This window comes from Pecten maximus, chromosome 12 (genome assembly GCF_902652985.1).
Source record: "Pecten maximus chromosome 12, xPecMax1.1, whole genome shotgun sequence".
Taxonomy (NCBI): domain Eukaryota; kingdom Metazoa; phylum Mollusca; class Bivalvia; order Pectinida; family Pectinidae; genus Pecten; species Pecten maximus.
This window is the reverse complement of record NC_047026.1, coordinates 272,248-297,327: the sequence shown is the minus strand read 5'-3', so window position 1 is coordinate 297,327 and position 25,080 is coordinate 272,248. Positions and strand designations below refer to the sequence as shown.

The following is a 25,080-nucleotide window of genomic DNA, read 5'->3' as shown; positions in this document are numbered from 1 at the left end:
GGAGCTAAATTTTACTATAGTTTATATAGGAAACTCACATATTTTAGCATAATTTGTTTCATTTTCATTGAAAATTGGTTAGCATTACGTCAGGGCTAACTTTTCTCAATGACATGTTATCAGAGAATATCAAGGTCAAGGCCTTGCTATGGGGTCAAAAAGTAGGTAAAAAATAAAAATATCAAGTTGACATTGATAGCATTTATGGCTGGCTACAAATTGTATGCTTATCTCTGACCTTGATTTTCATTCAAGGTCACTGGGGACAAATAATGAAAAAAAAAAAAATTAAAAATCCTTTCAAAAAGGTTTATTTTTGTCACATTTTTAAAAATCTGCTCTTAGAAAGGTACATGTATATGCAAAGTTTCAAGGTCAGAGCATCAAAAACTATGCAGATATGCCACTTCAAAAAGTAAAGGCAAATTTTTCCCTGTCAAAATTCAAAAATCACCCAAAATTGAACATAAGAGGTTTCTGCTCTTTTATTTATAAACATATGAAGACTTGATGTTTGGCACATTGATAGCATTTATGGCTACCTTCAAATTGTATGCTTATCTTTGACCTTGACCTTCATTTAAGGTCACATGGGTCAAATGATGATCATTAGTCACTAGTTAGTCAAGGGTATGGGGTTTGATTAAAAAACAATACCATCGCAAACCAAACAACCATTATATCTGGCAGCATGTTTTAGTTCATCTCTTGACCAGTTTAGTAAAGCTTCCTTTTTTAGTTTTTATCTTGTTTTAATAATCAGTCATTGAGTACATATAACATTATATATATGTTTCATTCAAATACAAATTCTGAATAAAAGAGATAATTTTTTGTAAAATTTTAATTACAAAAACAACAGAGAATGTATTTATTATTTGGGAAATTAGAATATAAGAATGCCAGCCAATTATATATAAGCCTTTCCAATAATCACAGATAATTAACTTCTTAAGTTATACTTAATATATTAACATTCTGGCCTTTCTATTTTCAGAAAACCATTGGAGTATTTAAACCAAAAGATGAGGAACCTTATGGGCAGTTAAACCCGAAGTGGACAAAATGGATGCATAAGCTTTGTTGTCCATGTTGTTTTGGACGAAGTTGTCTTGTACCAAACCAGGGATACTTATCAGAAGCAGGGGCTAGTGTAGTTGACCAGAAACTCCAGTTAAATATAGTTCCAAAAACAAAAGTAAGTAATTTTAAATGGTCTACTAATAAAGTATTCTCTTACACAGATAACGACTGATTCTGTAATGTGGCGTCAGTGGCCATGAACAGATAACGCCTAATCCTGTAATGTGGCCTCAGTGGCCATGAACAGATAATGCCTGATCCTGTAATGTGGCCTCAGTGGCCAGGAACAGATAACGACTGATCCTGTAATGTGGCCTCAGTGGCCATGAACAGATAATGCCTGATCCTGTAATGTGGCCTCAGTTTATGATTTTACTTGTCCGGACCATAACTCCACTACTACTCGACCCAGGCTCTCCATACTTGACACAAATATATATACATATTGATGAGCCGGAGTGTCGCATACCAAAATCATGCCCCTTAACCCGTATTTGTGGAGTTATTTCTCTTTGATGATTTTACCTTGGGCACATATGGTGTCCGGACCATATCTCCAGTACTACTCGACCCAGGCTCTCCATACTTGACACAAATATACATCTTGATGAGCCGGAGTGTTGCATACCAAAATCATGCCCCTTACCCCCGTATTTGTGGAGTTATTCCCCTTTGATGATTTTAATTGTCCAGACCATAACTCCAATACTACTCAACCCAGGCTCTCCATGCTTGTTACAATTATACTTCTTGATGAGCCGGAGTGTTGCATACCAAAATCATGCCACTTACCCCGTATTTGTGGAGTTAACCCCCTTTGATGATTTTACTTCGGGCACATATGGTGTTGAGCTCTCCATATTTAACACAAATATACATCTAGATGAGCCGGAGTGTCACATACCAAAATTATGCCCCTTACCCCCTTATTAGCGGAGCTATTGCCCTTTGATGATTTTACTTATCCAGACCATAACTTAAATACTACCCGACCCAGGTTCTGTATATTCTGTATATAAATATGTGAACTAATTTTGTGTTGTATCTAAACCAAGGTTTCCCATATTTGCAACATATGTACATCTCATCATTTAAAGTTGCCCTTCGGTTTCAACTACACACTATTATGTGTATCAATATCTCCTTTCAACTTTCCAACAATGATACTTCATTTTAAAGCATTACAACCTGTGAAACTACCCCCTTTCAAGTGTCAAATATTGCGGCGGGCGTATGTTGTGGCCCTCCAACGTGCCCTTGTTTAGTTTTGCATACACGTTTGGGATCAGGAACACAGTTTGAAATTTTATGCACATCATACCATCTAACTGCATTTATACCTCATGTTGATTGATGTTGTTTTATTATATCTGATCACTTTAAACAGAAAAAAAACTAACAACATTGAAAAATACAGAATGATGCCTTTGTGTCAGGCACAATACAGGGCCTGTGCCAATGTCACATCATCAGAATTACAGTACAGGAATCAATGTTATAAATGAGGTGTCTCAGTACAGGACTCAATGTTATAGTCAGGTGTCTCAGTACAGGACTCAATGTTATAGTCAGGTGTCTCAGTACAGGACTCAATGTCATAGTTAAGTGTCTCAGTACAGGACTCAATGTCATAGTCAGGTGTCTCAGTACAGGACTCAATGTTATAGTCAGGTGTCTCAGTACAGGACTCAATGTTATAGTCAGGTGTCTCAGTACAGGACTCAATGTTATAGTCAGGTGTCTCAGTACAGGACTCAATGTTATAGTCAGGTGTCTCAGTACAGGACTCAATGTTATAGTCAGGTGTCTCAGTACAGGACTCAATGTTATAGTCAGGTGTCTCAGTACAGGACTCAATGTTATAGTCAGGTGTCTCAGTACAGGACTCGATGTTATAGTCAGGTGTCTCAGTACAGGACTCGATGTTATAGTCAGGTGTCTCAGTACAGGACTCGATGTTATAGTCAGGTGTCTCAGTACAGGACTCGATGTTATAGTCAGGTGTCTCAGTACAGGACTCGATGTTATAGTCAGGTGTCTCAGTACAGGACTCAATGTTATAGTCAGGTGTCTCAGTACAGGACTCATGTTATAGTCAGGTGTCTCAGTACAGGACTCAATGTTATAGTCAGGTGTCTCAGTACAGGACTCAATGTTATAGTCAGGTGTCTCAGTACAGGACTCAATGTTATAGTCAGGTGTCTCAGTACAGGAGTCAATGTCATAGTCAGGTGTCTCAGTACAGGACTCAATGTTATAGTCAGGTGTCTCAGTACAGGACTCAATGTCATAGTCAGGTGTCTCAGTACAGGACTCAATGTTATAGTCAGGTGTCTCAGTACAGGACTCAATGTTATGTGTCGGGTGTCTCAGTACAGGACTCAGTGTTGTAGTGACCGTGCCTCAGATATGTTATCTGATGGCTATTAATTAGATTTTCCATAGATTTTTGCACCGGAATTGATAATGTGGCTGTATCAGTCTTTGTTTTGATGATTTCATTTTCTTTTTACAGGTAGTTAAATTAGCCAGTGATACGTTTAATTATAATGCAATAGACAGAGCAAAATCTAGAACAAAGAAAAACATTCTGGAAAAGCTGCCAAATGTGGGACGACATTTTCATAGAATAGGCTTACCACCAAAGGTAAGTTTGATAGGAAACCACCAAAGGTAAGTTTAATAGGAAATAACCTCCTCTGGAAAATAAAATTATCACACCTTTCCAGATTATTATGAATAATACATGTATCTCAGTTTCAGTTCAAACCATATTGGAAATAATGCAAAATAACTGTTACATGAAATTAAGTGTATTGAATACCAAAGTCTCATTTTGCTCATTTATCTATCAGAGTTACCTTCCCTTGTTTATGTGAGCTTTATTCAGCACACTGAATTGTTAGGTCCCCATTCACTTTTACACATGTTTTTAGCTCACCTGCACAAAAGGCAAGTGAGCTTATGCCGTGGTGTGGCGTCTAATGTCAACTTTTTCCTTTAAACAACTTCTTCTCAAAAACCAAGAGATGCAGAGACCTGATATTGGTCATGAAGCATGCTAGGGTGAAGGGCTATCAAGTTTGTTCAAATGAATGGCCATGACCCACACTCAAGGTGACAGTAATATGTTTTTTCTTAATAACCAAGAGGCCCAGGGACTTGATATTGGGCCTATAGCAAGCTTGGACAAACTGCTACCAAGTTTGTTCAAATGAATGACCTTGACCTACAATCAAGGTCACATGGGTAAAATACCAGTAGGTTGAAATATTTAAACAATGATTTCTTTATAGCCAATTGCAAGAGACTCCCCGGACCTGATATTGTTGCCAATAGTATGCTGGAATGAAGGCTTACACAATTTACTTGAATAAACCTAGCTAGCCTTCTCTGATAATTTAATAAAGTGGTAATCAGCATTAGCTAGTATCTGTATATAAATAACTTAGATCAACCTTAAAGTTCCTTAAGAAACAGATGAGCGATTCAGACCCATTGGGCCTCTGTTGTAAAACAGAATGGTTTGATTATAAAGTGACTTATGTATCATCATATAAAGAATAAGAATGACTGTTGTGCTGTCACTATTTAATTTTGATTTGAAAATTGCCTTGATATCTGTAATTTGTTAAATCTATCATCTTCTTTAACATTGAAAATATGCATTATTCTTGTTATAGACAGGATCATTCCAGTTTTTTGTCAACAACTACAAAGATGCTGACTTCTGGCTACGAAAGTTTGACAATGAGGATTTACCTATTTCTACAGCAACACGACTTCAGCATTTATTTGAACGACTTGTAGTACTAGATTACATAATCAGAAATACTGGTGAGATATGATATAAACAATTGGTTAAATGAAAAGATAAAACTGATGATAAAAATTAATGAAGGCTAATGAATGGATGGTATTTTTAACCAAACAACAGCTTCAGAACTTAATTTGTTCATTTTAAAAACACATTTGGATTCTGAAAAGGCAGCAATTCTTATTTTGAATATCAAAAATAATTTCAGAACAGTTTTTGCTGCTAGCTGATAATGATAGAAAAGTTTTTGCTTATTTCAAAAGCTGATTATTTTAAATGCTTCACCAAAGCCCAAAACTGTAAAACCAATTCTTTTAAATTTGATTGATACATGTATATTTCAGACAGAGGAAATGATAACTGGCTTATACGCTACGAACCTGTCACATCACATGGACAGTCCGAGGAGGTAAAATTTCATCACTTGTCAGATGCATTCCCATTATACACTCACACACTCATGGACAACTAAACTTGTCAACCAATTTCAATAAAGCTGGAACGTTCAGAACCATGCATGAAATTTGGTTACCAAAGTTACCAGTACACAAATTACAAATCTAGTGTTTCCAGAACCATTACTATGGAAACAATGGTCAAAATATAGATATTGTCTGATTAAAGGGGTTTTAGAGATGAGAATTACACTGATGATATTTTACATAACATTGATTTTGGATGCATGGATTGCCATGGTAACCAAAAGAGGACATATGATTATGCAGATCTTGTCCAGACTAACCCTGGAAAACAGCACTATTACATGTTGATGTGACTGCAGGAATTTTAGCTCATATATAGTATGAAGTGTGAGTAAGGTGCAGGAGTGGTCATTTGATATCTGGCATCCTCTGTCCAACTGTCTGGCCTCAACTTAACTGTATGACTGAGATCTTATTGAATGCTCCTGTAAAAGCATTGGCCAGCGTATGAAGCCAATTTGTGATTCCAGCTTTGCAGGTGGGTTCTGCCCTCTGCTCAGTCTGTGTTCTGATACCTTCACTGAAAAACACAAAAATGACCTAGAAAACGATATTAACAATCTAACGATTCAACCACCATCAATCACCATAATGTCATTCGATCAGGCACAAAAGAAACATATACAAATCTTATTTGATAAATATTTAAACAGTTGAAAAAGAATGATCTGGCAGATTTCATGTTGTTGTTTATGGTGTTCGGTAATTTCTGTTTGACAGGAAAGTGAGTGGAACTTTGTAGATAATCCAGTCATCTCTGTTGCTGCAATAGACAATGGATTAGCATTCCCTTTTAAACATCCTGACGAGTGGCGAGCATGTAAGTGGTAGCCTGTCTTCTATCCACATCTGGTTACTGTCAATCACTTAGTTTTCATCAATACTTTATTTCGCAAACATCATCATTATCATTAAAATTTTGAGATTGATTAAGTTGCTGAAATAGAAAATGCATATTAGTTATCATATTTTATGCAAAAAAAGAATTTTGGCACTGAGACCTTTATAACTTGCTTTGAGACCTGAGATTTGTTTCTTAGATCCCTACCATTGGGCATGGCTACCCCAGGCTAAGGTACCCTTCTCAGAGGAGATCCGCGATCTTGTCCTGCCCCAGCTATCAGACATGAACTTCGTCCAGGACCTATGTGATGACCTGTGGGAGTTATTTAAGGTAACATGTGATGTCGTTTGTATATTTACCACTATTTACAGAACATTGTATTGTTTTCCAGGGAAGCTCAGTTGTCAAACTATACAGGCTGTTTAAACAACAGATCAGAAAATTGATTTAATTTGTTGCAGTGTTTTAACACATTGTGTCCTAACAGACCTGTGATGTAATGCTTTATAAGGTTCTCAGTGTAGGGAGTGCTGAATGGGCTTATTATAAGGTCCTCAAAGTAGGGAGTGCTGAATGGGCTTATTATAAGGTCCTCAAAGTAGGGAGTGCTGAATGGGCTTATTATAAGGTCCTCAAAGTAGGGAGTGCTGGATGGGCTTATTATAAGGTCCTCAAAGTAGGGAGTGCTGGATGGGCTTATTATAGGGTCCTCAAAGTAGGGAGTGCTGGATGGGCTTATTATAAGGTCCTCAAAGTAGAGGGTGCTGGATGGGCTTATTATAAGGTCCTCAAAGTAGGGAGTGCTGGATGGGCTTATTATAGGGTCCTCAAAGTAGGGAGCGCCGGATGGGCTTATTATAAGGTCCTCAAAGTAGGGAGTGCTGGATGGGCTTATTATAAGGTCCTCAAAGTAGGGAGTGCTGAATGGGCTTATTATAAGGTCCTCAAAGTAGGGAGTGCTGGATGGGCTTATTATAAGGTCCTCAAAGTAGGGAGTGCTGGATGGGCTTATTATAGGGTCCTCAAAGTAGGGAGTGCTGGATGGGCTTATTATAAGGTCCTCAAAGTAGAGGGTGCTGGATGGGCTTATCATAGGGTCCTCAAAGTAGGGAGTGCTGGATGGGCTTATTATAGGGTCCTCAAAGTAGGGAGCGCCGGATGGGCTTATTATAAGGTCCTCAAAGTAGGGAGTGCTGGATGGGCTTATTATAAGGTCCTCAAAGTAGGGAGTGCTGGATGGGCTTATTATAAGGTCCTCAAAGTAGAGGGTGCTGGATGGGCTTATTATAAGGTCCTCAAAGTAGGGAGTGCTGGATGGGCTTATTATAGGGTCCTCAAAGTAGGGAGCGCCGGATGGGCTTATTATAAGGTCCTCAAAGTAGGGAGTGCTGGATGGGCTTATTATAAGGTCCTCAAAGTAGGGAGTGCTGAATGGGCTTATTATAAGGTCCTCAAAGTAGGGAGTGCTGGATGGGCTTATTATAAGGTCCTCAAAGTAGGGAGTGCTGGATGGGCTTATTATAGGGTCCTCAAAGTAGGGAGTGCTGGATGGGCTTATTATAAGGTCCTCAAAGTAGAGGGTGCTGGATGGGCTTATTATAGGGTCCTCAAAGTAGGGAGTGCTGGATGGGCTTATTATAGGGTCCTCAAAGTAGGGAGCGCCGGATGGGCTTATTATAAGGTCCTCAAAGTAGGGAGTGCTGGATGGGCTTATTATAAGGTCCTCAAAGTAGGGAGTGCTGGATGGGCTTATTATAGGGTCCTCAAAGTAGGGAGTGCTGGATGGGCTTATTATAAGGTCCTCAAAGTAGGGAGTGCTGGATGGGCTTATTATAAGGTCCTCAAAGTAGGGAGCGCCGGATGGGCTTATTATAAGGTCCTCAAAGTAGGGAGTGCTTGATGGGCTTAATATAAGGTCCTCAAAGTAGGGAGTGCTTGGTGGGTTTATTATAAGGTCCTCAAAGTAGGGAGTGCTTGGTGGGTTTATTATAAGGTCCTCAAAGTAGGGAGTGCTTGGTGGGTTTATTATAAGGTCCTCAAAGTAGGGAGTGCTGGATGGGCTTATCATAAGGTCCTCAAAGTAGGGAGCGCCGGATGGGCTTATTATAAGGTCCTCAAAGTAGGGAGTGCTTGGTGGGTTTATTATAAGGTCCTCAAAGTAGGGAGTGCTGGATGGGCTTATTATAAGGTCCTCAAAGTAAGGAGTGCTTGGTGGGTTTATTATAATGTCCTCAAAGTAGGGAGTGCTTGGTGGGTTTATTATAAGGTCCTCAAAGTAGGGAGTGCTTGGTGGGCTTATTATAAGGTCCTCAAAGTAGGGAGTGCTGGATGGGCTTATCATAAGGTCCTCAAAGTAGGGAGTGCTGGATGGGCTTATTATAAGGTCCTCAAAGTAGGGAGCGCCGGATGGGCTTATTATAAGGTCCTCAAAGTAGGGAGCGCTGGATGGGCTAATTATAAGGTCCTCAAAGTAGGGAGTGCTTGGTGGGTTTATTATAATGTCCTCAAAGTAGGGAGTGCTTGGTGGGTTTATTATAAGGTCCTCAAAGTAGGGAGTGCTTGGTGGGCTTATTATAAGGTCCTCAAAGTAGGGAGTGCTGGATGGGCTTATCATAAGGTCCTCAAAGTAGGGAGTGCTGGATGGGCTTATTATAAGGTCCTCAAAGTAGGGAGCGCCGGATGGGCTTATTATAAGGTCCTCAAAGTAGGGAGCGCTGGATGGGCTAATTATAAGGTCCTCAAAGTAGGGAGTGCTTGGTGGGCTTATTATAAGGTCCTCAAAGTAGGGAGTGCTTGGTGGGCTTATCATAAGGTCCTCAAAGTAGGGAGTGCTTGGCCGGCTTATTATAGGGTCCTCAAAGTAGGGAGGGCTTGGTGGGTTTATTATAAGGTCCTCAAAGTAGGGAGCACTGGATGGGCTTATTATAAGGTCCTCAAAGTAGGGAGCACTGGATGGGCTTATTATAGGGTCCTCAAAGTAGGGAGTGCTGGATGGGCTTATTATAGGGTCCTCAAAGTAGGGAGTGCTGGATGGGCTTATTATAAGGTCCTCAAAGTAGGGAGTGCTGGATGGGCTTAATATAGGGTCCTCAAAGTAGGGAGTGCTGGATGGGCTTATTATAGGGTCCTCAAAGTAGGGAGTGCCGGATGGGCTTATTATAAGGTCCTCAAAGTAGGGAGTGCTTGATGGGCTTATTATAAGGTCCTCAAAGTAGGGAGTGCTTGGTGGGTTTATTATAAGGTCCTCAAAGTAGGGAGTGCTGGATAGGCTTAATATAAGGTCCTCAAAGTAGGGAGTGCTTGGTGGGTTTATTATAAGGTCCTCAAAGTAGGGAGTGCTTGGTGGGTTTATTATAAGGTCCTCAAAGTAGGGAGTGCTGGATGGGCTTATTATAAGGTCCTCAAAGTAGGGAGTGCTTGGTGGGTTTATTATAACGTCCTCAAAGTAGGGAGTGCTTGGTGGGTTTATTATAAGGTCCTCAAAGTAGGGAGTGCTGGGTGGGTTTATTATAAGGTCCTCAAAGTAGGGACTGCTGGATGGGCTTATTATAAGGTCCTCAAAGTAGGGAGTGCTTGGTGGGTTTATTATAAGGTCCTCAAAGTAGGGAGTGCTGGATGGGCTTATTATAAGGTCCTCAAAGTAGGGAGTGCTTGGTGGGTTTATTATAAGGTCCTCAAAGTAGGGAGTGCTGGATGGGCTTATTATAAGGTCCTCAAAGTAGGGAGTGCTTGGTGGGTTTATTATAAGGTCCTCAAAGTAGGGAGTGCTTGATGGGTTTATTATAAGGTCCTCAAAGTAGGGAGTGCTGGATGGGCTTATTATAAGGTCCTCAAAGTAGGGAGTGCTTGGTGGGTTTATTATAATGTCCTCAAAGTAGGGAGTGCTTGGTGGGTTTATTATAAGGTCCTCAAAGTAGGGAGTGCTTGGTGGGCTTATTATAAGGTCCTCAAAGTAGGGAGTGCTGGATGGGCTTATCATAAGGTCCTCAAAGTAGGGAGTGCTGGATGGGCTTATTATAAGGTCCTCAAAGTAGGGAGCGCCGGATGGGCTTATTATAAGGTCCTCAAAGTAGGGAGCGCTGGATGGGCTAATTATAAGGTCCTCAAAGTAGGGAGTGCTTGGTGGGCTTATTATAAGGTCCTCAAAGTAGGGAGTGCTTGGTGGGCTTATCATAAGGTCCTCAAAGTAGGGAGTGCTTGGCCGGCTTATTATAGGGTCCTCAAAGTAGGGAGGGCTTGGTGGGTTTATTATAAAGTCCTCAAAGTAGGGAGCACTGGATGGGCTTATCATAAGGTCCTCAAAGTAGGGAGCACTGGATGGGCTTATTATAAGGTCCTCAAAGTAGGGAGCACTGGATGGGCTTATTATAGGGTCCTCAAAGTAGGGAGTGCTTGGTGGGCTTATCTTAAGGTCCTCAAAGTAGGGAGTGCTGGATGGGCTTATTATAGGGTCCTCAAAGTAGGGAGTGCTGGATGGGCTTATAGGGTCCTCATAGTAGGGAGCACTGGATGGGCTTATCATAAGGTCCTCAAAGTAGGGAGTGCTGGATGGGCTTATCATAAGGTCCTCAAAGTAGGAAGTGCTGGATGGGCTTATCATAAGGTCCTAAAAGTAGGGAGTGTTGGATGGGCTTATCATAAGGTCCTCAAAGTAGGGAGTGCTTGGCCGGCTTATTATAGGGTCCTCATAGTAGGGATTGCATGATGGGCTTATTATAAGGTCCTCAAAGTAGGGAGCGCTGGGTGGGCTTATTAAGTCCTCAAAGTAGGGATTGCATGATGGGCTTATTATAGGGTTCTCAAAGTAGGGAGTTCTGTGTGGGCTTATTATAAAGTCCTCAAGTAGGGAGCGCTGGATGGGCTTATTATAGGGTTCTCAAAGAAGGGAGTGCTTGGTGGGCTTGTTATAGGATAATATGATTGTGTTGGTATATCTACTGACCAGTGGTAGATACAGGTGGGCTTATTATGCTTTGTATTAGTTGTATCCTCACTATGCAAATCTAAGAAATACATTTTTGAAAAGGTATTATCTAACAAATCAACTGTGTACAAATTCGTGCTTCACCTTTCCTCTGTGTATTTCAGACTGACAAAGGTTTTGATAAAAGGACGTTTGAGTGCCAGATGTCTGTGATGCGAGGCCAGGTAAAATTTTACAATAACATACTAAATACACTCTCTAAATACACTCTCTAAATACACTTTCTAAATACACTCTCCCCGTGTGATACAATAACATACTAAATACACTCTCTAAATACACTCTCTAAATACACTCTAAATACACTCTAAATACACTCTCTAAATACACTCTCTAAATACACTCTCTAAATACACTCTCCCCGTGTGATACAATAACATACTAAATACACTCTCTAAATACACTCTCTAAATACACTCTCTAAATACACTCTCTAAATACACTCTCTAAATACACTCTCCCCGTGTGATACAATAACATACTAAATACACTCTCTAAATACACTCTCTAAATACACTCTCTAAATACACTCTCCCCGTGTGATACAATAACATACTAAATACACTCTCTAAATACACTCTCTAAATACACTCTCTAAATACACTTTCTAAATACACTCTCCCCGTGTGATACAATAACATACATACTAAATACACTCTCTAAATACACTCCCCCCCCCCCCCCCCCCCCTGTGATACAATAACATACATACTAAATACACTCTCTAAATACACTCTCTCCATGTGATACAACAACATACTAAATACACTCTCTAAATACACTCTCTCCATGTGATACAATAACATACTAAATACACTCTCTAAATACACTCTCTAAATACACTCTCCCCATGTGATACAATAACATACATACTAAATACACTCTCTAAATACACTCTCTAAATACACTCTCTAAATACACTCTCCCCATGTGATACAATAACATACTAAATACACTCTCTAAATACATTCTCTAAAAACACTCTCCCCATGTGATACAATAACATACATACTAAATACACTCTCCTCCCCGTGATATACAATAACATACATACTAAATACACTCTCCTCCCCGTGTGATACAATAACATACATACTAAATACACTCTCCTCTCCGTGTGATACAATAACATACATACTAAATACACTCTCCTCCCCGTGTGATACAATAACATACATACTAAATACACTCTCTCCATGTGATACAATAACATACATACTAAATACACTCTCTAAATACACTCTCTAAATACACTCTCTAAATACACTCTCCCCATGTGATACAATAACATACTAAATACACTCTCTAAATACATTCTCTAAAAACACTCTCCCCATGTGATACAATAACATACATACTAAATACACTCTCCTCCCCGTGATATACAATAACATACATACTAAATACACTCTCCTCCCCGTGTGATACAATAACATACATACTAAATACACTCTCCTCTCCGTGTGATACAATAACATACATACTAAATACACTCTCCTCCCCGTGTGATACAATAACATACATACTAAATACACTCTCTCCATGTGATACAATAACATACATACTAAATACACTCTCCTCTCCGTGTGATGTAGACAGATATCTCAATTCATGACGACATACATACTTAATACACTCTCCTCTCCGTGTGATGGAGACAGATATCTCAATTCATGACGACATACTTAATACACTCTCCTCCCCGTGTGGTGGAGACAAATATCTCAATTCATGACGACATACTTAATACACTCTCCTCTCCATGTGATGGAGACAGATATCTCAATTCATGACGACATACTTAATACACTCTCCTCCCCATGTGGTGGAGACAAATATCTCAATTCATGACGACATACATACTAAATACACTCTCCTCTCCGTGTGATGTAGACAGATATCTCAATTCATGACGACATACTTAATACACTCTCCTCTCCATGTGATGGAGACAGATATCTCAATTCATGACGACATACTTAATACACTCTCCTCCCCGTGTGGTGGAGACAAATATCTCAATTCATGACGACATACTTAATACACTCTCCTCCCCGTGTGGTGGAGACAAATATCTCAATTCATGACGACATACTTAATACACTCACCCCTCCGTGTGATGGAGACAGATATCAAAACTTATGATGATATTTATACCTAATGCAAGGTCTCCTCTGTGAGGACTCTAGACAGGTATACAAGACACATGGTTGACCGATGTCTCCTCTGTGAGGACTCTAGACAGGTATACAAGACACATGGTTGACTGTTTATTTTCTCTCACATTTTCTGTAAATTAACCTGATGCACTCCATACATCATCTATTGTTGACCTCATTTATTGTAATATGGCTGGAGTGTTTGCTAGATTTCCATTGGCCGATTTCCTGTTTTACTCACAAGGACCTGTCAGCTAGTAGACCTATTCGTGAAATAACTCAGCTGGGAAATTCCCAATGCATTGCAACTGTTGCTTCCCTATTATCAATTCACGCAATGTGTTATTTTGTACAATAGCCAATCAGAATGCTGGTAACAAATGAGTGTTCGGCATCACTTTGTTTACAATATGGCTGTAGAGATACCCCAACAACGTTTCGCTGCAATAAACGAAGGAGAAATACAAGATATTTTTGAGGAAAAAAGACTTGAACATCCGGAAAAAAACTTAGGTGCAACAAAATTTTGCTGGCAATATTTCAGTGCCAAAGATCAGTCTGCATACTTTGAAAAAACTTTAGTAACATTATTTGGATAGGAGCCTTGAAAATATGTATTAATTTGTTTTAGTTGGCCATATTACAAAACAGTTATTGGCTTTTGTTGAGGTGTACACAAGACTTTATGAACCTTACAAAAAGTTAGTTTACCTCGGCCTTCAGCCTCGATGAACAAAGTTTTGACCAGGTCTGTATAGTCTTGTGTACACCTCAACAAAAGGCAATAACTTTTATAATGTAACGCCTCACAAGAGGATGAGGCGACTATATGAAGCATAACAAAATTGCAGTCGAGTAACATCCTCATTTATTTTCAAATAAGTGTTACAAATAACTGTCTTTTACAGATACTTAATCTTACACAAGCTCTGAAGGATAAGAAGTCCCCAGTACAACTTGTACAAATGCCTGTGGTTACTGTTGAACGTAACAAATCTGCCAGTGGACGCTCTCGGACAGAGAGCGAGACTTTCACACAGAGCTTCTCCCATAGAGCACCTTTCTTTTCCTGGTGCTGAGATAAACTCAAAACAGCAAGTTGACACTAAATGATGTCCGGAGACTGTCAGCACATTAAGTCTTGTCTGGAGATCATCAGGATAATAAATCTTGTCTGGAGATCGTCAGGATAATAAATCTTGTCTGGAGATCGTCAGGATAATAAGTCTTGTCTGGAGATCGTCAGGACAATAAATCTTGTCTGGAGATCGTCAGGATAATAAGTCTTGTCTTGAGATCGTCAGGATAATAAGTCTTGTCTGGAGATCATCACGATAATAAGTCTTGTCTGGAGATCGTCAGGATAATAAGTCTTGTCTGGAGATCGTCAGGATAATAAGTCTTGTCTGGAGATCGTCAGGATAATAAATCTTGTCTGGAGATTGTCAGGATGATAAGTCTTGTCTGGAGATTGTCAGCACATTAAGTCTTGTCTGGAGATCGTCAGGATGATAAGTCTTGTGAGGACAATAAGTCTTGTCTGGAGATCGTCAGGATAATAAGTCTTGTCTGGAGATCGTCAGGATAATAAGTCTTGTCTGGAGATCGTCAGGATAATAAGTCTTGTCTGGAGATCGTCAGGATAATAAGTCTTGTCTGGAGATCGTCAGGATAATAAATCTTGTCTGGAGATCGTCAGGATAATAAGTCTTGTCTGGAGATCGTCAGGATAATAAGCAGTGTTCGGAGATTGTCAGGATAATAAATCTTGTCTGGAGGTCGTCAGGATGATAAGTCTTGTCTGGAGGTCGTCAGGATGATAAGTCTTGTCTGGAGGTCGTCAGGATAATAAGTCTTGTCTGGAGGTCTTCAGGATAATAAGTCTTGTCTGGAGATCATCACGATAATAAGTCTTGTCTGGAGATCGTCAGGATAATAAGCAGTGTTCGGAGATTGTCAGGATAATAAATCTTGTCTGGAGGTCGTCAGGATGATAAGTCTTGTCTGGAGGTCGTCAGGATAATAAGTCTTGTCTGGAGGTCGTCAGGATAATAAGTCTTGTCTGGAGGTCTTCAGGATAATAAGTCTTGTCTGGAGATCATCACGATAATAAATCTTGTCTGGAGACTGTCAGCACATTAAGTCTTGTCTGGAGGTCGTCAGGATGATAAGTCTTGTCTGGAGGTCGTCAGGATAATAAGTCTTGTCTGGAGGTCGTCAGGATAATAAGTCTTGTCTGGAGGTCTTCAGGATAATAAGTCTTGTCTGGAGATCATCACGATAATAAATCTTGTCTGGAGACTGTCAGCACATTAAGTCTTGTCTGGAGATCGTCAGGACGATAAGTCTTGTCTGGAGATCGTCAGGATAATAAGTCTTGTCTGGAGATCATCACGATAATAAGTCTTGTCTGGAGGTCGTCAGGATAATAAGTCTTGTCTGGAGGTCTTCAGGATGATAAGTCTTGTCTGGAGGTCGTCAGGACAATAAGTCTTGTCTGGAGACTGTCAGCACATTAAGTCTTGTCTGGAGATCGTCAGGACAATAAGTCTTGTCTGGAGATCGTCAGGACAATAAGTCTTGTCTGGAGATCGCCAGGATAATAAGTCTTGTCTGGAGGTCGTCAGGATAATAAATCTTGTCTGGAGATCGTCAGGACAATAAGCAGTGTTCGGAGATTGTCAGGATATTAAGCAGTGTTCCGAGATTGTCAGGATGATAAGCAGTGTTCCGAGATTGTAAGGATAATAAGCAGTCTTATCTGGTATTTAAGCTACATATTCTCTGAAGTAATCATGATTGTCTCTTGACATTGTAAAACAATTGAAATTTTTGGCATGGAATATACTTTTTCTATGTCCATAAAAATTCTTTCAATTCATGAGAGTACAAATAATCATAATTTCCATACTTGAGTGTTAGAAAGAAACTGTTGACCTTGGAGATACTATCTTTCTATGTTTAGGCCTCGATAGACTGGCTGGAAGCAAAGGAGTGAAATTCTATTATCTTTCCTAGATACAACGATATTCTTTGTAATGAAACAGGACAGATTTATCTCCAGCAAATATGATGATACAGCTGAAAAGATAGAATTATTTTTAAATCTTATCTTTCATTTGAACTGAATTGAACAATGCCAAATTATCACATTTTACCTATGGCAGAAAAAAGATTGAAGAAGTATCTAGAAGATATGTGTCACAAGGATTTCAAATATTTCTTTTCCAGGTTTACAGAGATATACAGAGGTAGGAACACTTGGAGTAAAAAGCTCAAACAAATTATCCTACATGGATATATCTAACATGTCGACTGTGTCCACCATGTTCCTTTAATGTCAAATCTGTACAATTCTCATTGTAACTGCTGAATGCTGTATCATTGCACATCTCTCATATAGATTAACAAGTCATTTATTATCAGTTCTTTGTGTGTGAAGTTCATTAATTTCAAAATATGATTCCATGTTATCAATGATCCAAGCATTTTTTATCTCAGCTTAAATGGCCAGATTGTCGGGGGCTTAAATTATCACTGGTTGTATTTCATTTCAAAACAATTGTATCTGTTAAGTTAAGTTGGATAGAAAGGTATCTATGCAAAGTCATGGTGGCTGCAATGATAATGTTATTGTGTGGTATTACAAATTTTATCAGGAATAAATACTTACCATACATCAGATTTGTGAAATTTTTTAGAGCCAATTTTCTTGATTTTTTTTTTTTTTTTAATTTTGAAGATAGTTTTACAATATTATTTTGCTGTTTTAGAATTAACTGACTTTAGGAAATGCTGAGAAACTTTCCTACTGGACAAAAGTCGCTATATGATTTAGAATACTCTGACTCATAACTATACTTTGGGGCCAAAAATCAATGAGATCTCATTTTACATAATGGATAAAAACAATCAATATCATATATAACAGTCAAAGACTGAGGAAGTGGGATTTTGAATACATCTTTCACATTTTCATTCATTTGTGATTTTTTTTTACAAAAACTATGTTTCTAATCAAATATGATTTGAAAAATGATTATTCATCTTTAAATCATGTTCCCTATTTCTAGTTTGACAATTTAATGTGTAATTATCACAAATCATCTGCTCCTTTAGTAGTTGAGTTCGGTTTGAATGCATTTACAAGGTAAATAATTATAAAATGTGATTAGTTACAGCTACAACTTCCGTGCAGGGAATACATGTACTAGTTTAGGGTCAGAAATCCATCTATGTTTACAGAGTCCATTAGGGCAGACAATCATAGTGAGACAGGTTATAGATTATACTGTAATGATATCCTATGTTGGGATATCTTATCATTTCATCACTCTTAAATGAACGTTTTTATATGACACACTTGAAAAAGAAACAATATGATTTATTTGGTTTTAGAAGGGAAAAGTATTAAAAATAATGAAGTACCATACAGGTATTTTATTGATAATTTAATCTTCTCTATAGCTACTTTCTGTATATATATACAGTTGTATTTTTTTAAACATGCAGTGGTTTTAGCTAACCTGGACCGAAGGTAAATTGAGGTTACTTCTTTAAAACCATGCTAGTCCTGAGCAACTGAATGGATTTTGATGAAATTTGATCTTGATCATTATTGGCCAAAGATATCTAACATTGTATAAACAGAGTGTGTGGATCCGCTGGGGCTGGAGGGGCAGGATTCAATAGGGGAAATTGCGGTAAATCCTATAAATCCCTACCAATCCTGAATGCCTGCATGAATTTTGAGGAAATATGGTCTGGATCATTATTGGGTAAAGATCTAACATTGTATAAATGGAGGATGTGGCTCCCTTGGGGCCATAGGGCTGGGGCCGAATAGGGGATATAGAGGTATATCGTTTAAATCGCTACTTGTCCGGAACAATTGAAGGGATTTTGATGAAATTTGATCTGGAGTATTGTTGGCCAAATGAGATCTAATGTTGTAGGGGGAGAAAGGGGGCCCAATAGTGGAAAATATGGCAAAAGAAACTTCAGAATCCTTTTCCTTTTTCAAGAATGGCAGGATTTTGTCCACTTGTAATTTGAAGCATTGTTGGAAGGGGCAGTTTATAAGAAGGAAAATATTTAAAATATCACTTAAATTAGAGTATCCTGCCATAATATAAATTACTGAAATATCCAGGTGAGTGATGCAGGCCCTCGGAGCCTTTTGTTATCATTAAAGATGTTTTTTTTGTATTATTACCCTACAGAATAAGTGATATTACCATGTATCTTATTTACCAACATAAACTGTTACATTGAGTCTTGTTTGTATGGTTTTCACCCTATTATATGATAACTGTACCTAATAACAATGTTAAGGGATCTTTATCCACAGTTTTGTCATATATATGAACAGATCAATGCTTCTATCATAATTGTACCATAACTTTGCCAAGTTCATATTTAGCCCACCTGGCCCGAGGTCTTGGCGTGGCATCCGTCGCCATTTGTCTTTTGTCCATTCATCCAGTGTCAAATTTTCCATTCAAACAACTTCTCCTTAACCTGGAGGAAGCCATAAGAAGACCTATGATTAGACAGATCTTTTTTCATAAACTTATAAACAAAGAGATTTGAGGGATGGCGAAAACCAATGGTACACATAGCCATTGTCAGTGGTTGCCTTGGTAACCAAAAGAAGCCCTGATTTCGATGAATCCTGTACAGACTTACTCCTAACTTGTTAACCAATTAAAAACTACAGACGACTTTTAGGAACCATAGTAAATGGTCTGTACTATCATTTGCCCATATGGTATACTTCTAATTGTGTAGCTATAACTATTTTTCTCTATTTCACCAAAAGTATTTTCATTTGTGCAATTGATGATAGTATGAATTTTAAGATGGTTTTTACCGTTAAAATCATGCCATATATCAGCCAGAATTTTACACTGGTTCATTCAATTGTTGCCTTTATACACAGGGTGTCAGTTTAAATTTGATTACTTGCTATTTTTTGATTTGAAAGAAAAACTCAATCGGTGGATGTTGTACATCGCTATGATGTTAATTGTGAGGAGAGATGAATGTCGATGCTTACTGTATGGTGATTGTTGTTACTATGGTAACACAGTATTGAATAAATTAAGTTGAAATTAAACCTGGGTTCTGTCTCTTTTTTGCCAATTACCTAATAGTGTGCTATTAAAAGTACCCTTTGTCCAAGCTGCCGTCTGACCATAAATATCTTATCTTTTAATATTTCTTGAGGAACACTGAAAGAGTCTTTCTCAAATTCAATATAAAAATATGCCCCACTTGGGCCCTTGTGCACTTTTAGATGACCTAGCTATTGTACTTTCCTTTTGTCCGCCACCATTGATGTATGGTGTGCGCCATCCATTAATCACTACAAGTCATGAAGAGCTGAAGGGATTTCGACCAAATTTGATCTGAAGCATCCTTGGTAGAATGGGAACAATTTTTAAACCTTACACAGGTACCATACTCAGTAAAGAAGTGACAACTTAAGGGTCATCTACATAGCAAAATAATGTTGAACACAAATAAATATTTATCATTAAAAAATTTGCAAAAAATAAGGTCATTTAATACACCAAAATGTGTGTTTGCATGACATGTAGTTTCTTACAATGACCAATAATTTGCTGTAGATGCTATCAGTTTCTTCTATCATAAGAGTTACTTTGTGGTAAGATGTAGCATGGAATAATTTGAAGACAACAAAAATAACCAAACCTGAAAAATAGCCAAGGTGTTATGCTCACAAGTGTCTATAACACAGGGTTGGAACATTTGTTTGACCGGATTTGACTTTATGTACATATAAACACTTACCTTGAAAGGCAATTTCATGGTGGCTGTGAATAACATTACACAAATATAGCATAAAGGGAGGCATTTCAATCAATAAAAATGTTCCTCTATCATACTATCAAGACATCTGATCATAGTAAGAAGGACTTTTTTAAGACAAATTGTTAGATTGGGGAGTTTGTCGCAAAAAAAGGGCATATTTTACCCCAAACTCCACGGTTGAATATTTTTTTCTAAAAGCAGTCTTCATACTATTTCCTAGAGTTCTATAAAGTTTATAATAAGAGCATTTTTGAAGTTTGAAATGCCTCCTTATATGCCATATTTGTGTGATATTATTCACGACCGCCATTTGCATTTTAAGGTAAGAATAAAAGCAGTGTTTATACATATTATAACGTTAAATCTGGTCAAATCAATGCTCCTATTTTGTGCTTTAGACACTTGTGAGCAAAACGACATGGGTATTTTGTGCAATATATGTGATACAAATGATCGAGTTAATTATGTCCCCCTGAAACATGCATTTTTCATATGTTTTGTTAAAATTTACAAACAGCTTAACAAATTGCATGTCTACAGCAAGTCACACAGTTTGCCATGATACATACTAAAAGTTCATCAAGTTCTTTCTGTTAAATTGGACCATAGTAGGAATTTATAGGCTTGTAAGATATCACTGTTTTGACTGGATTTGATATTTAGATGCCCCTTAAATGGGAGTGTTTTGCCATTGTCACAAGTATATCAAGGTGAGCAATACATGCTCTCTGGGTACTTGTGCATGTTAAATTTGGAGATGGATCCCAAAAATGAAATGGTTGTTATGAATATTTATGATATTGACATAATATTTCAAAGACAATTACTAACATGGACCTCATATTTTTGACATGATATTTTATGATTATCCCTGACATTGCCGTCATATATAATGATTATTTCTAATACTGACATGGTATTTCAGTTATTATTTCTGACTTTGACTTGATATTTAATTGCTTTATCTTTACACTTACATGTGAAATTGACATTATATTTTAATGACTGACTCGCATTGACGTTATGATTTAATTACTCACACTGACGTTATATTTTAATGACTGACTTACATTGATGTTATGGTTTAATGGCTTACATTGACGTTATGGTTTAATGACTTACATTGACGTTATATTTTAATGACTGACTTACCTTGACGTTATGGTTTAATGACTGACTTACACTGACGTTATGGTTTAATGACTTACATTGACGTTATGGTTTAATGACTTACATTGACGTTATGGTTTAATGACTTACATTGACGTTATGGTTAAATGACTGACTTACACTGACGTTATGGTTTAATGACTTACATTGATGTTATGCTTTAATGACTGACTTACATTGACGTTATGGTTTAATGACTGACTTACATTGATGTTATAGTTTAATGACTGACTTACATTGACATTATATTTTAATGACTGATTTACACTGACGTTATGGTTTAATGACTGACTTACACTGACGTTATGATTTAATGACTTACATTGTCGTTATATTTTAATGACTGACTTACACTGACGTTATGGTTTAATGACTGACTTACACCGACGTTATGATTTCATGACTTACATTGACGTTATGATTTAATGACTTACATTGATGTTATGGTTTAATGACTGACTTACACTGACGTTATATTTTAATGACTGACTTACATTGATGTTATGGTTTAATGACTGACTTACATTGATGTTATGGTTTAAAGACTGACTCACACTGACGTTATATTTTAATGACTGACTTACATTGATGTTATGGTTTAATGACTGATTTACATTGATGTTATGGTTTAATGACTCACACTGACGTTATATTTTAATGACTGACTTACACTGACGTTATATTTTAATGACTGACTTACACTGACGTTATGGTTAAATAACTGACTTACACTGATGTTATGGTTTAATGACTGACTTACATTGACGTTATGATTTCATGGCTTACATTGACGTTGTGGTTTAATGACTGACTTACACTGACGTTATAGTTTAATGACTGACTTACATTGACGTTATAGTTTAATGACTGACTTACATTGATGTTATGGTTTAATATTTACATTTGGTGTGGCAATGCCCTTATATATTACTAGTAAATCCCTACCAAAAGCAGCTTCATCTATGAGAGTATAACTGAAGTTGCCCTGAGGGTAGAAAGCGGGAAATTTGAATTTTGGAAGATTTTTTTCATATTTTTATATTTTTGCGATTCATTAATAGAACGTAAATATAAGCGATAAACTGCCTAGATGCGGCAGACCTACTGGTATAACTGCCATATGTGTCACAGACAAACAATCATGGTGCGCTTGCGCGCACCATTCAGTTTGTCTGTGACACATGTGGCAGTTATACAAGTAGGTCTGCCGCATCTAGGCAGTTTATTGCTTAAATGACTGACTCACACTGACGTTATATTTTAATGACTGACTTACATTGACGTTATGGTTTAATGACTGACTTACATTGACGTTATAGTTTAATGACTGACTCACACTGACGTTATATTTTAATGACTGACTTACATTGACGTTATGGTTTAATGACTGACTTACACTGACGTTATGGTTTAATGACTGACTTACACTGACGTTATGATTAAATGACTTACATTGGCGTTGTGGTTTAATGACTTACACTGACGTTATGGTTTAATGACTGACTTACACTGACGTTATGATTTCATGATTTACATTGACGTTATGGTTTAATGACTTACATTGACGTTATGGTTTAATGACTGACTCACACTGACGTTATATTTGAATGACTGACTTACATTGACGTTATAGTTTAATGACTGACTCACACTGACGTTATATTTGAATGACTGACTTACATTGACGTTATGGTTTAATGACTGACTTACACTGACGTTATGGTTTAATGACTGACTTACACTGACGTTATGATTTCATGACTTACATTGACGTTGTGGTTTAATGACTTACACTGACGTTATGGTTTAATGACTGACTTACACTGACGTTATGATTTCATGATTTACATTGACGTTATGGTTTAATGACTTACATTGACGTTATGGTTTAATGACTGACTTACATTGATGTTATGGTTTAAAGACTGACTCACACTGACGTTATATTTTAATGACTGACTTACATTGATGTTATGGTTTAATGACTGACTTACACTGACGTTATGGTTAAATGACTGACTTACATTGACGTTATGGTTTAATGACTCACACTGACGTTATATTTTAATGACTGACTTACACTGACGTTATATTTTAATGACTTACTCACATTGACGTTATGGTTTAATGACTGACTTACACTGACGTTATAGTTTCATGACTGACTTACATTGACGTTATATTTTAATGACTGACTTACATTGACGTTATGGTTTAATGACTGACTTACACTGACGTTGTGGTTTGATGACTTACATTGACGTTATGGTTTAATGACTTACTTACATTGACGTTATATTTTAATGACTGACTTACATTGACGTTATATATTAATGACTGACTTACATTGATGTTATGGTTTAATGACTGACTTTCACTGATGTTATGGTTTAATGACTGACTTACATTGACGTTATAGTTTAATGACTGACTTACATTGACGTTATATTTTAATGACTTACATTGACGTTATAGTTTAATGACTTATATTGACGTTATAGTTTAATGACTTACTTACATTGACGTTATAGTTTAATGACTGACTTACACTGACGTTATAGTTTAATGACTGACTTACATTGACGTTATAGTTTAATGACTGACTTACATTGATGTTATGGTTTAATATTTACATTTGGTGTGGCAATGCCCTTATATATTACTAGTAAATCCCTACCAAAAGCAGCTTCATCTATGAGAGTATAACTGAAGTTGCCCTGAGGGTAGAAAGCGGGAAATTTGAATTTTGGAAGATTTTTTTCATATTTTTATATTTTTGCGATTCATTAATAGAACGTAAATATAAGCGATAAACTGCCTAGATGCGGCAGACCTACTGGTATAACTGCCATATGTGTCACAGACAAACAATCATGGTGCGCTTGCGCGCACCATTCAGTTTGTCTGTGACACATGTGGCAGTTATACCAGTAGGTCTGCCGCATCTAGGCAGTTTATTGCTTAAATGACTGACTCACACTGACGTTATATTTTAATGACTGACTTACATTGACGTTATGGTTTAATGACTGACTTACATTGACGTTATAGTTTAATGACTGACTCACACTGACGTTATATTTTAATGACTGACTTACATTGACGTTATGGTTTAATGACTGACTTACACTGACGTTATGGTTTAATGACTGACTTACACTGACGTTATGATTAAATGACTTACATTGGCGTTGTGGTTTAATGACTTACACTGACGTTATGGTTTAATGACTGACTTACACTGACGTTATGATTTCATGATTTACATTGACGTTATGGTTTAATGACTTACATTGACGTTATGGTTTAATGACTGACTCACACTGACGTTATATTTGAATGACTGACTTACATTGACGTTATAGTTTAATGACTGACTCACACTGACGTTATATTTTAATGACTGACTTACATTGACGTTATGGTTTAATGACTGACTTACACTGACGTTATGGTTTAATGACTGACTTACACTGACGTTATGATTTCATGACTTACATTGACGTTCTGGTTTAATGACTTACACTGACGTTATGGTTTAATGACTGACTTACACTGACGTTATGATTTCATGACTTACATTGACGTTATGGTTTAATGACTTACATTGACGTTATGGTTTAATGACTGACTTACATTGATGTTATGGTTTAAAGACTGACTCACACTGACGTTATATTTTAATGACTGACTTACATTGATGT

At 37.5% G+C, this 25,080-nt stretch overlaps 1 protein-coding gene across 2 annotated transcripts in view; it reads left to right on the top strand.

Moving 5' to 3' along the window:
- The window catches only part of LOC117339277 (phosphatidylinositol 4-kinase type 2-beta-like), a 42,486-nt gene extending 22,999 nt beyond the window's left edge, over nucleotides 1-19,487 (top strand). For both annotated transcript variants that reach the window (XM_033900783.1, XM_033900784.1), the window contains exons 2-9: nucleotides 998-1,198; nucleotides 3,599-3,730; nucleotides 4,767-4,920; nucleotides 5,245-5,309; nucleotides 6,103-6,202; nucleotides 6,423-6,556; nucleotides 11,315-11,374; nucleotides 14,278-19,487. In XM_033900783.1, coding sequence (XP_033756674.1) covers nucleotides 998-1,198; nucleotides 3,599-3,730; nucleotides 4,767-4,920; nucleotides 5,245-5,309; nucleotides 6,103-6,202; nucleotides 6,423-6,556; nucleotides 11,315-11,374; nucleotides 14,278-14,448 — 1,017 coding nt within the window. In that variant the 3' untranslated portion in view covers nucleotides 14,449-19,487. The remainder of the gene's footprint in view (nucleotides 1-997; nucleotides 1,199-3,598; nucleotides 3,731-4,766; nucleotides 4,921-5,244; nucleotides 5,310-6,102; nucleotides 6,203-6,422; nucleotides 6,557-11,314; nucleotides 11,375-14,277) is intronic.
- The last annotated feature ends 5,593 nt before the right edge of the window (nucleotides 19,488-25,080 follow it).